The sequence below is a fragment of the Carcharhinus amblyrhynchos genome, chromosome 16 (assembly GCF_965287045.1).
Source record: "Carcharhinus amblyrhynchos chromosome 16, sCarAmb.v2.hapA, whole genome shotgun sequence".
Lineage (NCBI taxonomy): Eukaryota > Metazoa > Chordata > Chondrichthyes > Carcharhiniformes > Carcharhinidae > Carcharhinus > Carcharhinus amblyrhynchos.
The window spans coordinates 55,714,254-55,734,721 of NC_137339.1; the positions used below are offsets into that span (position 1 = coordinate 55,714,254).

General features: G+C 46.2%; 1 protein-coding gene across 1 annotated transcript; it reads right to left on the minus strand.

Moving 5' to 3' along the window:
- Positions 1-972: 972 nt before the first annotated feature.
- On the minus strand, positions 973-9,101 carry LOC145354022 (ubiquitin-conjugating enzyme E2 C-like). The gene is made up of 6 exons (XM_080205105.1): positions 8,703-9,101; positions 7,736-7,763; positions 7,039-7,125; positions 5,562-5,766; positions 3,205-3,264; positions 973-1,183 (listed from the first exon to the last, which is right to left on the minus strand). The coding sequence occupies exons 1-6, from the start codon at positions 8,798-8,800 to the stop codon at positions 1,134-1,136; spliced, it is 528 nt and encodes a 175-aa protein (XP_080061231.1). The 5' UTR covers positions 8,801-9,101; the 3' UTR covers positions 973-1,133.
- Positions 9,102-20,468: the final 11,367 nt, after the last annotated feature.

The window sequence follows — 20,468 nt, forward strand, 5'->3', positions numbered from 1 at the left end:
CAACTTTCTAGCAGCTATTACATGGCTTTCAGTGTACAAGTCACACTAAAGGTGCTCCATTCCATAGTTTGGACTAGAGGAAATATTAAAAGTCAAAATTTAATGTTGGGCCAAGAGGGAGGAAACAGAAGGGGTTGGGAGAAAATTCCAGAGCTTCGAGTACCAACAGTGGGGTAAGCCACTTAAGCAATATTTAGAGGAAATAGGGAGAAGTGAGAATTTAAACTTGAAGCTTTGATGGATGTCAATGTTTGGCAGCAAGCACATGATAGGTGAATGGGACTTGGACAAATCAGGATACAACAGGACAGACTCCAGCTGTTGCACTGTGCATCCCTGAACTCTATTACAGGAACTGTATTGGGGCCTTGGAAATGGGCAGTGCAGACTCAAGAAAGGAATAGGGGGCAGAACTAAGATTGGACTTTACACTAAGAGATTAACTGGAAATCTAAGGGGTGCTTGCTCAACTAAAAGCTTGACTGCAAAAAAAAAGAAACACCATCTTCATTAGTGATTAGAGGCAGCAGTGGTTAGCACTGCTGCCTCACAGCACCAGGGATCCAGATTTGATTCCTGACTTGTGTCGAGTTTGCACATTGTGTCTGCATGGGTTTCCTCCGGGTGATCCAGTTTCCTCCCACATTCTGACAGATGTGCTGGTTAAATGCATTGACCCAAACAGACCCTGGAGTGTGGCAACTAGGGGAATTTCACAGCAACTTCATTGCAGTTGCTCCATTGTAAGGCTTACTTGCAAGCCTTAATAAACTTTACTGATGTTAAGTCACTAGAACAAAGGTCACAAGCAAGTCCAACCCCAGTGTCATCCGACCATGCTGATAGGGAATATGAGAAAAGCAAGTAAGATTCCATGAGCACAAATGGATTAAAATATCCTTCTACACAAACTTCTCACCCTATCAGAATCTCACCTACAAGCAACACAGAGCATCAGGACTTATTGTTTCAATGCTGTTTATTAGAAAATTCAGCTTCAGTGCACTTTATTCACATGGTAAATTTAAAAATAAGTGTCCATTATCATAATTGGACAGACAGACAAACATTCAAAAGAGAAACACAGGGGAACCAGGAGGAAGATCACAGGAGGTAGGACAGCAGCTCTCAGCTTAACTCTTCAGTTGTCGAGCATATGCTTCATGTAATCGCAGTTTATATTCTGTAATAGAGACAGCATTGTCAGACTGACATTCTTCCTATAGACATTCTAGCAGGAGCAGCAAGCAGAGGTCACAACTGAAATGTCACCCTGCACTCAGGGAGAAACAATAAAAATCACAAGAAACATCTTACTGGTCACCAGCATTGACTTTAAGGGGACATTGCAAATTTAAAACAAGGGTGAGGAAATATATCCTGTTTGATAAAAATAGACCAGGAACAGATTCAATGCACAAAGTTTGGCAGCATCAAAATTACCTTTCACTCCCTTTCCACCCATCTCACTGAGATTGGAATGGCTGGGGTCTGTACCCAAAGCAGTCACTTCATAGGCAAGGGAAGATGTTCTGCTTCCATCAGAAATTATAACCCAATATCTCTAATAGAATCACACCCACTCATCTAACCCTGAAACCCCCAGATATCAACACAAATTGAGTTGTTTCAGTTAGAACTTATTTCTGGGATCCCAACATATTCAATTTGATTCACTCCATGTAACAAAAGCTGGCAACATCCTCAATTTCTTGTCCAGATCTGGTCACGTGGAAAGTTGCTCAGGTATGTCCTGTACACTAGGAGGACAAATCCAACCCAGCCAATTCCTGCCCTGTTAAGTTTATCTGCAATCAGCAAAATGATACAGTTCATTAACAGTGCTACCAAGCAGCACTTATCCAGCAATAAGAGGTGAAAGTGACTGCCCTTGACATTAAGGCAGCACTTCACTGAATATGGCATCAAGGAGCCATTTACTATGTCTAATCAATCTAATCTGCACACTGAGCATGGGAGGAAACTCACACAGACAGTCATTCAAGGCCAGAATTGAACCTGGGTCCCTGACATTGAGGTCCTCTTTTAAGGTCAAACCAAATAAACAAACTCAAATTAAATTAGGGCCAAGTAAAAAGGGCAGCTCCCCAAAAGGAAGGGGAACAGCCTAAACAAAAACAAAGGAAACTTAAGAATCAAATAGTAATGCTAACCACTGAGCCCCAGCAAAAGCAAAGTCAAATGGAAATCAGGGGGGTAAACTCTCCAGCCAGAGTCATATAAAAGGATGATGGTTGTTGGTCAGCAATTTTAGTGTCAGGACATGACTCAGTTTCTCAGCATAGTGTCCTCTTCAGCTGCTTCATCAGAAAGGGGATATTCACTGATGAGTACATAATGCTCAGCACTGTTTTTAACCACTCAGATATTGAAGCAGTCCTTGTCCAAATGCAGTAACACATGGACATCATTCAGTCTTACATTAAGTGACAAGTGAAATTTGCACACCCAACTGCCTGGCAAGGATCATCTCCAACAAGAGAATCTAACCATCACTTCTTAACATTCAATGGTATAACTATCACTGAATTCCCCAAGATCAGCACTTTGAAGGTTACTACCAGAAACTAAAGCCATATGAATACTGTGTCCTTTTCACAGAATGTAGGTGTTGCTGGCTAGGTCAGTATTTATTAACCATCCCTAATTGCTCAATAAGGCTTTTGTGAGCTGCTTTCTTGAACTACTGCAGTCCACTACAACACCAAGAGGCTGGGAATTCTGTGACTCACTTCCTGACTCCCTGAAGCCTGCCCACCATCTATAAAAGTGCAAGTCAGGAGTTTAATGGAATACACTCCAATCGCTTGGACAAGTGCAACCTTCTGACATTCTCCATCACTGACACATTGTGGCACACTGTTGCCACATCGACCAAGGCTCTTTTGATAGCACTTTCTAAACCTGCAACTTTACCATCATCTAGAAGGGCAAGGACAGCAGATAGCCAGGAACACTATCACTTGCAAACCTCCACTCCCCTGCCCAAGTCACTCACCATCCGCACTTGGAAATAGATTGACTGCAGTGGTTCAAGTTGGCATACTGCCATGGACAAAATGCTGGCATAGGAAGAGTGACAGCACAGTAATTGCAGTGAGACTCCCAGGAGGATACCTAGAAATAAACCCTCCTTCTCCCAATCCTCTCAGGCTGACTGCAGAAGTTTAAACAAGTGCTTACCTTGCTGATTAGACCACAGTTGAGCTGCAGCAACATTCAGAGGACTTTGCACATTTGGTTCTATTGAGAAGTGGAAGAAACAGAAAAGTTAAGATTGGATTTGGGGTCAGATACAGATGAGAGCTTTGCTTCTCCACTTACACCAACATTTGTTTAATTCAGGAGTGATTCTCACACCCTCCAGAGCTCCCAAATACAGTTGGCCATAATGCCCCCAGATTGCTCTGTATGACCCAGCAGAATGTGTTCCCCTGTCATCAATCCCAGCTTCTGACAGTCAAATACACTAACACTGGGGGGAGATTATTCAAGTTTTTTTGGAATTATCCAGCTCACACTGTCCTTTTACCAGGAATATTCATTTCCTCGAATGCAAATCCAGCCCTCAGTCAGTCACTGTCAGACACAGTATTGGTCTCAGCCTCCAGGAACTGCATCTTAAGACACGCATCCCTCCCATGTCTGTGTCTTGTTCCCCAATCACTTGGATTTCACAAAAAGCTCCAGATCTCACCTCTCCCCTCAACCAAGTTCGAGTGTCTGAATCAAATAATACCCAAAAGGCTGCTGTAGAATAACAGCTCAAAGTAGCCAGCTCTAACAACTGATTAGATGATATGGAGGTGCTAGTGTTGGAACAGGGTAGACCGAGGAGGAGGGACAGTCAGAACGGGGTGGACTGCAGCAGAGAAGCAGCAGCAGTCAAAGCGGGGTAGACCGAGGAAGAGGAGCAGTTGGACCAGGATGGACAGAGGAGGAGGACTGGTTGGACTAGGAGGAGCACTCCAAAAGCTTGTGATTTCAAATTTCCCTGTTGGACTAACCTGGTGTCATGTAGCCTCTCATATTGCCAATTGATTAGACAATATTCCTATTGATTAGTGCCAGGGAATAGCCCTTCAAATGTGGAGAGTGGGCAAGAGGGGAAGTACTTGCACAAAACAGCAAAAAACTCTTTTCCCAATTCCCAGTGATAGTGAATGCAGAACTATACGCTGGTTCTCCCACCGTTCAAAACTCCATATTCTTTCCAAACCTTGCTTCAGTGTTGCCATGGTAAATCTGAATTAGCAGAAGATCAAACCAGTTATTTCATCTACCCTGATTGTAGGCATCAAGAAGGCAAGTTCCTTAAGCACAAACCAGTGTATCAGATCTGGCTTTAATCCAGAGTACTTTAAATGCTCAGCTTTTTTTTTGCACTAACTGATTTTATTTGCACTTAAAGTAAAAATCAAATAAACAAAATAATTAGCAAATTCCTTTAATTATTTAATCATTAATTCATTCTTATCATATCAGGATGCTGGGCCAGATTTGTTGGGAAGGGGAGGGGTGGAGTGGAGTGGTTATTTCAGGTCTGACCAGTCAGCCCCACCCAACAATCTCCTCTTCCAGACAGAAGGGGAGAGGTGGACGGGGGTTGAGGAGGCCAAAAAAGATGACTGCAAGCAAGAGAGGTAGGTTTTTATCAATCAGAGAAAACAGGCCTTGACAAAATATACTATGCCCCCTGAGTCTAGAGCTCCTAGTCAGGGCAAACATCCTTTCAGCCTACTGTGAAGCATACAAAATTCTTACAGGGCTCCACAATGAGATCAGCCCTCATTCTTCTGAATTCCAGAGAATATGGCCCAGAATCCTGTCACCCTTTGCTACACATCCTGAGAAAAGATTTACTTATGGAGGGAATGCAATGGGTGGTAGGATTGTCATAACTAGCCTGTATTCTCTGGGGATCAAAAGAATGAGAGCTCATCTCATTCAAGTATACAGAATTCTTAGAGCGCCACAGGGTAGATACAGGAAGGATGTTCCTCCTGGTTAGGTGATGTCTAGAACCAGGTGACAGTTTCAAAATAAAAGGCAGGCCTGGGACTGAGACGAGCAGCAATTCCTTCAATCAGAGGCTGGTGTCTTTAGAATTGCCTGCCCCAGAGAACTGTGGAGGCTCAGTCATTGAGCATGTGCAAGACAAAAATGGATAGATTTCTGGAAACCAAAGACATCAAGGAATATGGGGTTCAAGTGGAAAAATGGCACTGAGACAAAAAATCAGCCATGATTTAGTTTTATGGATTAACATCAGTACAGATACAGTCAGTAACACAGGGGGCTGGGGGGAGAGAGGGGTTACTGAGTGACAGTGAGGGAGCTGGATTAACATCAGTACAGATACAGTCAGGCTCAAGGGGCCAACTGGCCTACTTCTGCTTCTATTTCCCATGGAGAAGCAGTAATCAGATGCGTGATTTAAACAGTTCTCATCCCTTCTGGCAATGCTCAGTCAATGAGTGGCACAGCTCATCAGGGAGAGTTAGGTCAGGTGTACAGTACAGGACTCAAAATATTCTTACCTCCCAGTAAACTCTGAATTGACAGCAGGATTGTCCTGACATCATAAAGTGCTGACCATTTGTCTTTGAGAATATCCAGGCAAATATTCCCTTCTCCATCTACATTGGGATGGTAGCAGGAAGTGAGGAACTTCACAGTTGGGGGATTGTATGGGTAGCCACTGGGAAACTCAAGCGACAGCTTGTACCTCAAGCCTTCGTAAACCTGCAAAGGACAAACCCAGAGATTATTCACCACCAGGTGTCCGTGTATGTATATGGAGCCAGACAAACCCAGAGCTACACCAATAAGTCAGTCATTCAACCCCTCAGATCTACTCCATCCAATAAGACCACAGCTGATCTCCACTTCATGTTTCTATCCACCTCAATAACCTTCACCCTCTAAATCAAGAATCGACTCCTCCCTTTAAAGGCTCTTCTACCACCATCTTTTCAGGAGAGTTCCAAAGACTTAACCCTCAAAGTCTCACCTCATATTTATCCTAAATGGGCAACAACTTATTTTTAAAAAATATGACTCCAAATCTAGATTCTCCACAGAAAGGAAATATCCTCTCTATAGTCATTCTGTCAATATACCTCAGGTTAAAGGTTTTGATCAAGTCACCTCTTAATTCTAGTAGACACAAGCCCAAACTGTTCAAGCTTTCCCCAGACTGGGCAGCACAGTGGTTAGCACTGCTGTTTCATAGCGCCAGGGACCTGCATTCAAATCAGACCTTGGCTGACTAACTGTGGGAGGAAACCCACACACAGATGTGCAGGTTAAGTTGAGTGGCAATGGTAACTAGACCATAGAGTCAGGGGATTAGTAGGATAAATGTGCTGGTTACAGGAATAGGGCCTCAATGGGCCAAATGGCTTCTTTCTGCACTGTAGGAATTCTATGATTCCTAAAGTAACCCAACAATTCCAGGTATTAGTCTAGTGAACATTCTCCCAAAACATTTACATCCTTCCTTAAATAAAGAAACCAATACTGTATACAATACCCCAGATGTGGCCTCACCAATGCCATGTACAACTGAAGCATAACCTCCTTACTCATCTATTAAGTTTCCCTTACAATGAATGATGACATTTGATTAGCTTTCCCAATTACTCACTATACCTGTATGCCAGCCTTTTGAGATTCATACACAGGACACCAGATCAACTCTGCACCTTAAAGTTCCCCAATCTCTCACTACTTTTTTCATTCTTCCTGCCAAAATGGACAATTTTCCATTTGTCCACACTATACTCTGCCAGATATTTAACCACTCTCCAAAACCTTATCACTCTCTTATCTCTTATCACAACTTACTTTTTCCTACCTATTTTTGTGTCATCAGAAAATTTAGCAACCATCTCTTCATCCAAGTCATTTATTTATATTGTTGCTATTATCCCACCTCAGGAAGTCAGTTCCCCAGCCCAGCACTCAGTTCTAAAACATTAAAAGCAGCTTGGCCCAGGCGGGTCACTCACTGACCGTTCCAGCAGCACCATCAATGGTTCCAATCCACCGGAATAGATTATCTGATTCAGGAAAAGCAGAAATTCCTTTGTGACCGGACATCTAGAAGTCAGAACAGGAAATCCTCTCAATTTAATTTAGAAAACACACACAGTTTCCAACAAAAGCAAATATTGTAAAAATCTGCCAGGAACTTGCACTCGCTCACAGATAGTTATTTATATATAATATGCTGCAAGTGGCTTCCACTAGATTGTTATGACAGTCAACCAGGTCGACAGTGGGATCTGCACTACTTGCGGCTGTACAGAGGGACCACAACTGAGCTGCAAGAGAGGTTGATATTCTCTTCAGCTGGCAGGCAGGGCACTCATCTTCAGATCCAAACACAGCATCAGTTTGTGACGTTATCAAAATAGCCATGGAAACTGGCAAGAGAAGGCACATTTGGCTCCATGGTCTAAGCTCCTACACAAGGACACCAAGCCGGGCAACGTGGCCAAAGCTTTATCTCAATTGCAGCCTGATCTAACTTGTTACCACAGGACATTCAGCCCAAGTGGGTTCAGGAGCTGCAGTTAAAGCTTAGACCCTGTCTCCCTGGGGATCAGTGCCCTCGGATTAGGGAAAGAATCATCTGAACAAAATTAATTTAAAACTACACCTTTCACAACTAAGGAAAGAAAAAAATTCAACAAAAATACTGACTCACCATCAGAGTCATCAGTTCCTGTTGCAATCTGCAATAGAGACACCAACAGTTTCAAACAGGATTGTGCACTAACACTAATCGCATTGCAACCCGATCACCCCCCCCCCCACCCAGAGGCCCTCGCGATCACCCCCCCCCCACCCACCCACCCAGAGACCCTCGCGATCACCCCCCCCCACCCACCCAGAGACCCTCGCGATCACCCCCCCCCCACCCACCCAGAGACCCTCGCGATCACCCCCCCCCCACCCACCCAGAGACCCTCGCGATCACCCCCCCCCCACCCACCCAGAGACCCTCGCGATCACCCCCCCCACCCACCCAGAGACCCTCGCGATCACCCCCCCCCACCCACCCAGAGACCCTCGCGATCACCCCCCCCCACCCACCCAGAGACCCTCGCGATCACCCCCCCCCACCCACCCAGAGGCCCTCGCGATCACCCCCCCCCCACCCACCCAGAGACCCTCGCGATCACCCCCCTCACCCACCCAGAGACCCTCGCGATCACCCCCCCCACCCACCCAGAGACCCTCGCGATCACCCCCCCCACCCAGAGGCCCTCGCGATCACCCCCCCCCCCACCCAGAGACCCTCGCGATCACCCCCCCCCACCCACCCAGAGGCCCTCGCGATCACCCCCCCCCCACCCACCCAGAGGCCCTCGCGATCACCCCCCCCACCCACCCAGAGGCCCTCGCGATCACCCCCCCCCCACCCACCCAGAGGCCCTCGCGATCACCCCCCCCCCACCCACCCACCCAGAGGCCCTCGCGATCACCCCCCCCCCACCCACCCACCCAGAGGCCCTCGCGATCACCCCCCCCCCCACCCACCCAGAGGCCCTCGCGATCACCCCCCCCCCCCCACCCACCCAGAGGCCCTCGCGATCACCCCCCCCCACCCACCCAGAGGCCCTCGCGATCACCCCCCACCCCACCCCCCTCACAAACTCTCGGGCACTCACCGTTTGGACACCGAGCCCCGAGCGATGGCGGTGCCGCTCTCATTGCCTTTCCGGACGGCTCCTGATCCGGCGGCGGCGGGGTCCACATTCTGGGCCATTCTGCCTGGGCACTGCCGCTCCGAGTGTCTCTCCACTTCTGTCCGGTTCGGCTGGGTGTGTGTCTCTGTATATGTCTGGGTGTGTGAATGCCTCTCTCGGTCTGTATCTCTCACTGTATTTGTGTCAGTGTGTCGCGGTTTCTCGGTCTGTCCGTGTCTCTCAGGTATATAGATGTCTCTGTATCTGTGTGTGTATCTGTCTGTAGCTTGCTCTCTCAGTGTGTCTGTGTGTAGATGTCTCTCTCGGACTGTCTCCCCGTGTGTAGATGTCTCCCCCGGCGTGTAGATCTCTCTGTGGTGTGTGTGTGTGTCGATGTCTCTCCCCGTTAGTGTCTCGGTGGGTCTCTGTTTCCCTCTCCCACTCAGTGTCTCGGTGGGTCTCTCTCTCTGTGCCTCTCCCACTCAGTGTCTCGGTGGGTCTCTCTCTCTGTGCCTCTCCCACTCAGTGTCTCGGTGGGTCTCTCTCTCTGTGCCTCTCCCACTCAGTGTCTCGGTGGGTCTCTCTCTCTGTGCCTCTCCCACTCAGTGTCTCGGTGGGTCTCTCTCTCTGTGCCTCTCCCACTCAGTGTCTCGGTGGGTCTCTCTCTCTGTGCCTCTCCCACTCAGTGTCTCGGTGGGTCTCTCTGTGTGCCTCTCCCACTCAGTGTCTCGGTGGGTCTCTCTCTGTGCCTCTCCCACTCAGTGTCTCGGTGGGTCTCTCTCTGTGCCTCTCCCACTCAGTGTCTCGGTGGGTCTCTCTCTGTGCCTCTCCCACTCAGTGTCTCGGTGGGTCTCTCTGTGTCGCTGCCTCGAAGCTTGTTCCCGCCCGCCGGTTATTTGAATTTTACTCCCGTGAACACTCCGCCAATCAGATATCAGTTTACATTTAATTCCGCCAATCAGCCGCAGCTATTTATCTACTTGTTGCCTAGCAACGGATTACGTCACAAAGATGACCAATTACAAACAATGACTGGAACCGAGTTCATCTGGGACCTGATTGGTGCACTGACTGTATTCTAAATGGCTCTGATTGGTGCACTGATCCACCAACTGTGTTCTGATTGGTGCACTAACTCACCAGCTGTGTTGTGATTGGCGCAATGACACACCAATTGTGTTCTGATTGAATCATAGAATCCCTACTGTGCAAAAGCTCATTCAGCCCATCAGGTCTGCACCAACAATCCTACCCAAACCCTATCCCTGTTACCCCATGCACTTACCCTGCTAGTCCCCCCTGACACAGAGGGGCAATTCAGCATATCCAAATAACCTAACCTGTACATCTTTGAACTGCGGAAGGAAACCGGAGCACCCAGAGGAAACCCACACAGTCACCCAAGTCCGAATTGAACCCGGGTCCCTGGCGCTGTGAGGCAGCAGTGCTAACCACTGTGCTGCCTCATTGGGATTGGTGCACTGAGCTAACTGTGTTCTAATTGGCACACTGTACTCTACTTGGTTAAAGTTGAGATATTAGGAAACCTGGATGTATTTCCAATTTAAAAATGAATGGATGCATATCATCCAACAACACTGAGGGAGTAAGAGTGGAAATTACCTAGGCACACGCCATAAGCTTCTAATCCTCCGTACATACAGGAATGATGCCTGGGCATTGGGTGTAAACAACTACAGACCAACTTGTTCAGTAAATGTGAATTTATTAAAGAAAGTCACCATTGATTTGTTAAAGGCAAATCTGTTTAATCTCAGTGTATTTTTGGTGAAGAAAAAGAGGGTGTTGATTGGGTAGGGTAGTGCAGAGGGACTCCCAAAAGCATTTACATAAGAACATAAGAAATAGGAGCAGGAGTAGGCCATCTAGCCCTTCGAGCCTGCCCCGCCATTCAATAAGATCATGGCTGATCTGTCGTGGCTCAGTTCCACTTTCCCGCCCTCTCCCCATAACCCTTAATCCTCTTGCTTATCAAAAACCCATCAACCCGCGTCTTAAAAATATTTAGCGAGGCAGCCTCCACCACTTCAACGGGCAGAGAATTCCAGAGATTCACCACCCTTTGAGTGAAGAAGTTCCTCCTCAACTCCGTTCTAAACCACCCCCCCTTTATCTTGAAGCTATGCCCCCTAGTCCTACTGTCCTTTCTGAGCGGAAAGAGTCTCTCCACCTCTATCCTATCCATCCCATTCATCATCTTATATGTTTCAATGAGATCTCCCCTCATTCTTCTAAACTCTAACGAGTACAAGCCTAGTTTATTCAGCCTTTCCTCATAGCTCAACCCCCTCAACTCCAGTATCAGCCTAGTAAACCTCCTCTGCACTCCCTCCAAGGCCAAAATACCCTTGCGTAAGTACAGCGCCCAAAACTGCACACAGTACTCCAGCTGCGGCCTCACCAATGCCCTATACAGCTGCAGCAAGACCTCCCTACTTTTATATTCAATCCCCCTCGCTATGAAGGCCAGCATCCCATTAGCCTTCCTGACCACCTGCTGCACCTGCAGGCTGGGTTTTTGCGACTCATGCACAAGGACCCCGAGGTCCCTCTGCACCGTCGCCTGCTGCAGTTTTTCACCCCGTAAGTAATAGTCCTTCCTACCATTATTCCTACCAAAGTGGACCATCTCGCACTTGCCAACATTAAATTCCATTTGCCAGTTCCTGGCCCATTCGCCCAGCCTACCTAGATCCTTCTGCAGACTCTCCACACCCTCCGCGCAATTTGCCGTTCCACCAATCTTGGTGTCATCAGCAAATTTTGACACCATACACTCGGTTCCCTCCTCCAGATCATCTATATAAATGGTAAATAGCTGAGACAAAGCTATTAGCTGAGACAATAGCTGAGACATATTTGACAAAGTGACACATAAAAGGTTTGACAGCAGAGCCCACAGAATAAAAGGCAACACAACTATAAAGTTATAGTGGTGGATAGTTGTTCAGAATGGAGGAACATATACAATGGGAAGGCCTGGGAAAGATACTCTATCAGAGAATCAGTGCAGATTCGATGGGCCGAATAGCCTCTTCTGCACTGTGGGAATTCTGTGATTCTGTGATCTACTTAACATATGGTAGGTCCATTCAAAAGTCTGATGGTAGCTATTGAGTTGGTTGGTACGTGATCTCAGACTTTTGTACGAAGGTGAAACCTGTGATTTCATTTCATTTTTGAATGGGGACAGCAAACTTTGTTTGTGTACCTGCAGTTAGTGTAGTTTTATAGCTCCTGAAGTGGCGAGCTGTGTTATCAAGGGGTGAGTGGCTTTGGGAAGTAAAATAAAGTTGAAGAACAACAGTGCTGTTGTCTTGCAACAAGGATCTAGCGAGAGGAACACACAGAAACAGAACAAGTTTTTAGTTCAATTGATGATTATGCTGTAAGGCAAAAGGAGTGGTTGAAGCCTGTATATATCTGTAAATATATAGTTGGGATGAAGGAGTATCCTGACACAGTTCTCTCCTGGTTTAATCACTGTTTTATGTTCTGGTTAAACTCTGCTCAGGAGCTGCCATCCACATTTCAAATCAAAAAATAAAAGCCAGGAACTATCAAGCCACCCTGGAATCTGAGTTGTCTGGTAATACCATCAGCTGGGGTTGTTACATTGCCAGGACCACTCCTTTGCTGGATATACATCAGCGACCTAAGCACTATTTCAAAATTTAAAGATGGCACAAGACTTGAAATTGCTGTGAATTGTGAGGAGTAAGAAGTCTCACAACACCAGGTTAAAGTCCAACATTATTGGACTTTAATGTTGGACTTTAACCTGGTTTGTGAGACTTCTTACTGTGCTTACCCCAGTCCAACGCCAGCATCTCCACATAATTGTGAGGAGGACAGTGTGATCAGCTTTAAAGCACACAGGATCTGCCACAGTGTGGCAGATCAATTTTAATGCAGAGAGTGGAAGTGTACTTGATCAGAAGAACGTAGAGGGGTAAGATAAAATAAAGGCACAATTCTAAAGTGGGTGCAGGAACAGTGGCACACAGGAGAAATGCATGCAGAAAACATTCAGGTAGGCAGGGGACATCAAAAAAAGTTTGATAAAACATTCGGGATCTTGGGCTTTAGAAATAAAGGCAAAAAGGAAGTTATGGTAAACCTGTACAAACAGAGGCTCACCTTGAACTGGAATACTGGTATCCAATTCTGGGAGCTACACTTTAGAGAGGATGTGAAGACTTAGGCAAGACTGCAGAAGGCTGCACGAGAATGGTTCCAAGAATAAGGAGCTTCCATTGCGTGAATAGATTGGAGAAGCTGGGTTTGTAATCTTTACAGAAGACAAGGTTGACAGGCGATTCAATAGAGATATTCAAAATCATGAAGGGTGTGCACAGAGTAGATGGAGAGAAACTGCTCCCATTGTCCAAAGAACTGAGAACCAGAGGACATAGATTTATGATCGCAAAATAATTTTTTTGCACTGTAAATGATTAAGATCTGGAATAATCTGCTTGACAATGTGGCAGAGGCAGATTCAAATTGTAGCTTTCAAAGGAGAACTGGACAAAGACTTGAAGACAAAAGGATTGCAGGGTTAGAAAGAAAGGGCAGGGGATTGGGACCAGCTGAGTTGTTCCTGAAGTGAGGACATGCATTGTTAAATAGCCTCACTTTGTTAACTGTGATCTGACTAACTGTGACCCTAATTTCCAGTTGGCTGTCATTGTAAATTTCCACGCATCCTGATCTGCTCTTCGCTTCCTGAATATTCTGACAAAACAAGCTGAAAGAACAGCATCTCATTTTTCAGTGCCTTCTGGACTGGACACTGAATTTCATCTCATTACCTCTCCCCTATTTACGGCCATTGTTGGTGATTAATCTTTTTTACATTTACCACCTTCTCCAAACCAACAGCCTTGTACTGTCAACCCTTTGGGCATTGAATCTTTCTTACCTTTCCTATCACTATCATTCTCTTTTGTTTGGCACACTGTCTCAATACTTGTTTAAAACCTGTTACATCTCCAATTCAAATGAAAGGCCATGGTCCTGAAATGTTAACTCTTTCCTTCTCTTTATTTTAAAAACATTTCAGACTGGTGATCTGTGGCACTTGCTGTGATCAGATTGGACCTCTGCAGTTCTGTTCTCAGAGACTGGGGGAAATTCAGATATATTGCCATCAAGAGAAGATCCAGCTATTACACTATTCCAATATTCCCAAAGTATAATGGAACCATACAAGATGACATTAGAAATGAGAAATCAGGAGACACAGGGTTGAACTAACAAGATTTGAATTGGATCAGCACAAGTAAAATCTGGACATGGAAAATTTGAAGGAATAACTGAATGGGGTGAAGTATCAAGAGTAGCTATTTGTAGGAAGGCCGGGAGGAACATGGGGATGTCAGAGAGAGAGGAGTGGAGAGAGAGGGACGGAGGGAGCAATGGGAGTGAAATCCCCCCCATTCCACTAGACAAACATCAACGGGAAGCTGCCAGCAAAAAACAATTGCTAGTATTTTATCTATTCATTCATGGGATGTAGGCATCGCTGGCTGGACCAGCATTTACTGTCCATCCCTAAGGACTTTTAAGAGTCAACCACATTGTTGTGGGTCTGGAGTTACGTGTAGGCCAGGCAAGGCTGGGTAAGGACGCAGATTTCCTTTCCTAAAGGAAATTAGTGAAACAGATCGGTTTTATGATCATCATTAGACTTTTAATTCCAGATTTTTATTGAATTTCACAATCTGCCATGGTGGGATTCATAAGACCATAAGAACATAAGAAATAGGAGCAGGAGTAGGCCATCTAGCCCTTCGAGTCTGCCCCGCCATTCAGTAAGATCATGGCTGATCTGAAGTGGATCAGTTCCACTTTCCCGCCCTCTCCCCATAACCCTTAATTCCCCCGTCTATCAGAAACCTATCTACCCGTGACTTAAATATATTTAGCGAGGTAGCCTCCACCACTTCAACGGGCAGAGAATTCCAGAGATTCACCACCCTTTGAGTGAAGAAGTTCCTCCTCAACTCCATTCTAAACTGCAAACTTCCGACCCCCCCCCTTACCTTGAGGCTGTGTCCTGTGATTCAAACCCAGGTCCCCAGCCATAGAGCCATAGAGGTCATAGAGGTTTACAGCATGGAAACAGGCCTTTCGGCCCAACTTGTCCATGCTGCCATTTGTTTAAAACCCCTAAGCTAATCCCAATTGCCCACATTTGGCCCATATCCCTTTATACCCATCGTACCCATGTAACTATCTAAATGCTTTTTAAAAGACAAAATTGTACCCGCCTCTACTACTACCTCTGGCAGCTTGTTCCAGATACTCACCACCCTCTGTGTGAAAAAATTGTCCCTCTGGACACTTTGTACTCTCCCCTCTCACTTTAAACCTATGCCCTCTAGTTTTAGACTTCCCTACCTTTGGTAAAAGATATTGACTATCTACCTTGTCTATACCCCTCATTATTTTATAGACCTCTATAAGGTCACCCCTCAGCCTCCTACTATCCGGTAGCATCTTAGTAAATCTTTTCAGCACTCTTTCTAGTTTAATAATATCTTTTCTATAACAGGATGACCAGAATGGCACAGTGTTCCAAGTGTGACCATTACCCTGGGTTTCTGGATTGCTAGTCCAGTGGCAATTCCACTATGTCATCGCCTCCCTATAAGTGTCTGTCAGGGTGTCTGTCTTACTAACAGAAAACTGAGTAAGTCTACTGGGGAGAAGATGGAAAATGTGTTGCACATATTGAGCTTATTGTACTGTCCAACAGCTACATGGGGGATGAATGGCTTTGCTCAGGGAAGGCTTCCATGCCCGAAAACCACTGGACTTGAGAAGGCACTGGAGTACTTGGGACTGAGTTCCACTCTTGGAGCACTTCCCAGATCTCAGTAGGACCTACTTTCGGTTTTACACTCCTGGCTGCCGTAGGAAAAAAACTCCAAAGAAAGTTTTTTCCTAAGGCAGCCGGGAGCGTAAAACCGGAAGTAGGCCCCAGTGAGACCTGGGGAGCTTTCTCTTGCCCAACAAATTTGAACAGGGAGGAAACCTGAGACTCTACATGTGTAGAATCTCCCACCCTCCCCCCTCCTCTAACCTAAAAAAAAGACTTGGAGTGAGAGCAGGAAGCTTTCTTTTTTTTTTGCTTCTTCCTGTAACCTAAGGAGGCGTGAGGGAGTATCAGGCACGATTTTCTTTCTTTTTATCTAGAGGGAATGGCAGGAAAGGCAGTGCAATGTCCCTCCTGCAGGATGTTTGAGGTGAGGGATGCCATCAGTGTCCCTGCTGATTTCACCTGTGGGAAGTGCACCCATCTCCAGCTCTGCAAAAACCGTGTTAGGGAACTGGAGCTGGAGCTGGATGAACTTTGGATCATTCGGGAGGCAGAGGTGATCATAGATAAAAGCTTCAGGGGTTTAGATATTCCGAAGAATGAAGATAGATGGATGAAGGTGAGAGAGGTTGCAATGACAGAGACTTGGTTAAAAGAAGGACAGGACTTGCTGGAGTTGCGGATAGTGATGAACATTGTCAGAGAATACAGCAGGATATAAATAGGCTGGAAAATAGGGCAGAGAAATGTCAGATGGAATTTAATCCAGATAAACACGAAGTGATACATTTTGGTAGATCAAATGAAGGGGGGGGGGGGGGTGTGGGTGGCGGTGAGCTATACAATAAATGGCAGAACCATCAGGAGTATAGACACACAGAGGGATCTGGGTGTGCAAGTCCACAGATCCTTAAAGGTAGCAGCACAGGTGGAAAAGGTGGTGAAGAAGGCATACGGCATGCTTGCCTTTACTGGACAGGGCATAGAGTATAAAAGTTGGCATGTGATGTTGCAGTTATATAGAACGATGGTTAGGCCACATCTGAAATACTGTGTCCAGTTCTGGTTGCCACACTGGAAGGACATTGGGACTTTGGAGAGAGTGCAGAAAAGGTTTACCAGGATGTTGCCTGGTATGGAGGGTCTTAGCTATGAAGAGAGATTGAGTAAACTAGGGTTGTTCTCCCTGGAAAGATGGAGGTTGAGAGGCGACCTAATAGAAGTTTATAAAATTATGAAGGGTATAGATAGGGTGAACAGTTGGAAGCTTTTTCCCAGGTCAGCAATGACAGACACAAAGGATCACAAGTTCAAGGTAAGGGGGGCAAGGTTCAATATGGATATGCGGGGGATGTATTTTACACAGAGGGTGGTGGGGGCCTGGAATGCACTACCAAGCAAGGTGGTTGAGGCAGACACGCTAGGATCATCTAAGACTTATCTAGATAGCCAGATGAACAGACTGGGAATGAAGGGATACAAATGGATGGTCTAGTTAGGAACACATGATCGGTGTAGGTTTGGAGGGCTGAAGGGCCTGTTCCTGTGCTGTATTATTCTTCTTTGTTCACATTAACTTCATTGCAATGTTAATGTGAGCCTACTTGTGACTAATAAACTTTAATAAACAAACATTACTTTTTGATTGTGAATTTGGAATATGCTGCCTAAGGCAATGCCATTGAATGTTAAGGGCAATGATTAAATTTTCCCTTGTTGGAAATTATCATTGCTGGTAATTGTGAGGTGTGAATGTTACTCGCCATTATCAACCTAAGCCTGGATATTGTCCAGGTCTTGCTGCATTTGGATAATATCTTGGACAGTGCTTCAGTATCTGAGGAGTCACGAATAGTATTGTGCAGTCATCAGTGAACATCCCCACTTCTGACCTTATGGAAGGAAGGTCATTGAGGAAGCAGCTGAAGATGGCTGTGCCTGGAACACTACCCTGAGAAACTCCTGCAGTGATGCCCTGGAACTCCATAAGAGGTTACGGAGGTTCCAGGTTCCATGAGATTGACTGCCATAAGACTATAATAGGAACAGGGGTAGGCTCTGCCATTCAATAGGATCATAGCTGATCCTTAGAACATCCTTAGAATCACTACAGTGCAGAAGGACGCCATTCAGCCCATCAGGTCTGTATTGACTCTGACAGAGTATCTTACACAAACCCTCTCCCCTGTCCTTTCATAACCCACACATTTACCATGGTTAATCCATCTAACTGACACATCTTTGGACACCAAGGGGAATTTAACATGACTTATCCACCTAACCTGCACATTTTTGCATGCAGAACCCGGAGGAAACCCACGCAGACACAGGAAGAATTCTTCACGTGCAGTTTCCTACACTTTCCCCATAACCTTTAGTTCCCTCATTATCTATCTCAGTCTTAAATATACACATAAGAACATAAGAAATAGGAGCAGGAGTAGGCCATCTAGCCGTTCAAACCTGCCCTGCCATTCAATAAGATCATGGCTGATCTGAAGTGGATCAGTTCCACTTTCCCGCTTTCTCCCCATAACCCTTAATTCCTCTGTCTAACAGAAACGTATCTACCCATGACTTAAATATATTCAGCAAGGCAGCCTCCACCACTTCAACGGGCAGAGAATTCCAGAGACTCACCACCCTTTGAGTGAAGAAGTTCCTCCTCAACTCTGATCTAAACTGCCCCCCCTTTATCTTGAGGCTGTGCCCTCTAGTCCTGCTGTCCTTTCTAAGCGGGAAGAATCTCTCTACCTCTACCCTATCTATCCCCTTCATTATCTTATACGTCTCTATAAGATCTCCCCTCAGCCTTCTAAACTCTAACGAGTACAGACCCAGTCTATTCAGTCTTTCTTCATAGGCTAACCCCCTCATCTCCGGTATCAGCCTAGTGAACCTTCTCTGTACTCCCTCCAAGGCCAATATATCCTTCCGCAAGTGCGGCGACCAAAACTGCACACAGTACTCCAGCTGCGGCCTCACCAGTGCCCTGTACAGAACAAAGAACAACACAGCACGGGAAACAGGCCCTTTGGCTCAACGAGCCCGCACCGCCATTTTAACATTGTGAGTTTCCTCTTCCACCCATGACCTTTGTCTACGCTTATGGCACTCCACACTGGAAACCAGATTGAGGGGAGGCTAATTTAGGGACAATTTGTTACACCAATCAGCCTAAGAGCACATCTTTAGGGTGTGGGAGGAAACTGGAGCACCTGGAAAAAACCCACGCAAGCACGGGGAGAATGCGCAAACTCCCACAGACACTGGCCCAAATCCATGTATCTGCACAGCAGTGATAGTCACTGAGCTGTCATGTTGCCTATCAGCTGGTCCAGTTTAAGCGTACACTAACGACGTGAAGCACTAGGTTACTCTCGAAACATCCAAGAGCAGCCCTCGCACGACCCACCGTGTGTATGCCCCAGTTGCAGCAAGACCTCGCTACTTTTATATTCTATCCCCCTCGCTATAAAGGCCAACATTCCATTTGCCTTCTTGATCATCTGCTGCACCTGCAGACTGGGTTTTTGTGATGATTCCAACTCTCTGCTTCCTATTAGACAGCCAATCCCCTATCCACGCTAACATCTTACCCCCAACTCCGTGCACCCTAACCTTCTGCAGCAACCTTTTGTGAGGCACCTTATCAAACGCCTTTTGGGAGTCTAAAAACACCACATCCACCAGTTCCCCTCTGTCTATCGCACTAGTCACATCCTCATAGAAATCCAATAAATTTGTTAAACACGACTTCCCCTTAACGAATCCGTGCTGCGTCTGCTCGATCAAACCATTCTTTTCTAGGTGCCTCGGTATATCTTCTTTGATGATGGATTCTAGTATTTTTCCAACTACAGATGTTAAACTAACCGGCCTATAATTCCCTGCCTTTTGTCTGCTACCATTTTTTAAACAGTGGCGTAACATTAATTGTGCGGAGGGTGTGGAAAGTCTGCAGAGGGATCTAGATAGGCTGAGCGAGTGGGTGAGGACCTGACAGATGGAATACAATGTTGGCAAGTGTGAGGTTATCCACTTTGGTAGGAATAATGGTAGGAAGGACTACTACTTACATGGCAAAAAGCTGCAGCATGCGACGGTGCAGAGGGACCTCGGGGTCCTTGTGCATGAATCGCAAAAACCCAGCCTGCAGGTGCAGCAGGTGGTCAAGAAGGCAAATGGGATGCTGGCCTTCATAGCGAGGGGGATTGAATATAAAAGTAGGGAGGTCTTGCTGCAGCTGTATAGGGCACTGGTGAGGCCGCAGCTGGAGTACTGTATGCAGTTTTGGTCGCTGCACTTGCGCAAGGATATTTTGGCCTTGGAGGGAGTGCAGAGGAGGTTTACTAGGCTGATACTGGAATTGAGGGGGTTGAGCTATGAGGAGAGGCTGGATAAACTAGGCTTGTACTCATTAGAGTTTAGAAGGATGAGGGGAGATCTCATTGAGACGTATAAGATGATGAAAGGGATGGATAGGGTAGAGGTGGAGAGGTTCTTCCCGCTCAGAAAGGACAGCAGGACTAGAGGGCACAACCTCAAGATAAGGCGGGGGTGCAGTTTAGAACGGAGTTGAGGAGGAACTTCTTCACTCAAAGGGTGGTGAATCTCTGGAATTCTCTGCCCGTTGAAGTGGTTGAGGCTTCCTCGCTAAATATATTTAAGACGCGGGTAGATAAGTTTTTGGTAGGCAAGGGGATTGAGGGTTATGGGGAGAAAGCAGGAAAGTGGAACTGAGCCACTTCAGATCAGCCATGATCTTGTTGAATGGCGGGGCAGGCTCAAAGGGCTAGATGGCCTACTCCTGCTCCTATTTCTTATGTTCTTATTAACCATTTTCCAATCTTCCGGCACTTCCCTGGAGTCCAGTGAATTTTGATAAATAATTACTAAGGCAT

Excerpts from the sequence above, each read along its gene's own strand:
- LOC145354022 (XM_080205105.1), bottom strand. The coding sequence starts at position 8,800 with ATGGCCCAGAATGTGGACCCCGCCGCCGCCGGATCAGGAGCCGTCCGG. Across the intron at positions 5,767-7,038 it reads TTGATGGTGCTGCTGGAACG|GTTTACGAAGGCTTGAGGTA; the intron begins GTCAGTGAGTGA and ends TGTCCTTTGCAG. Across the intron at positions 3,265-5,561 it reads AATTCAGAGTTTACTGGGAG|AACCAAATGTGCAAAGTCCT; the intron begins GTAAGAATATTT and ends ACTTCTCAATAG.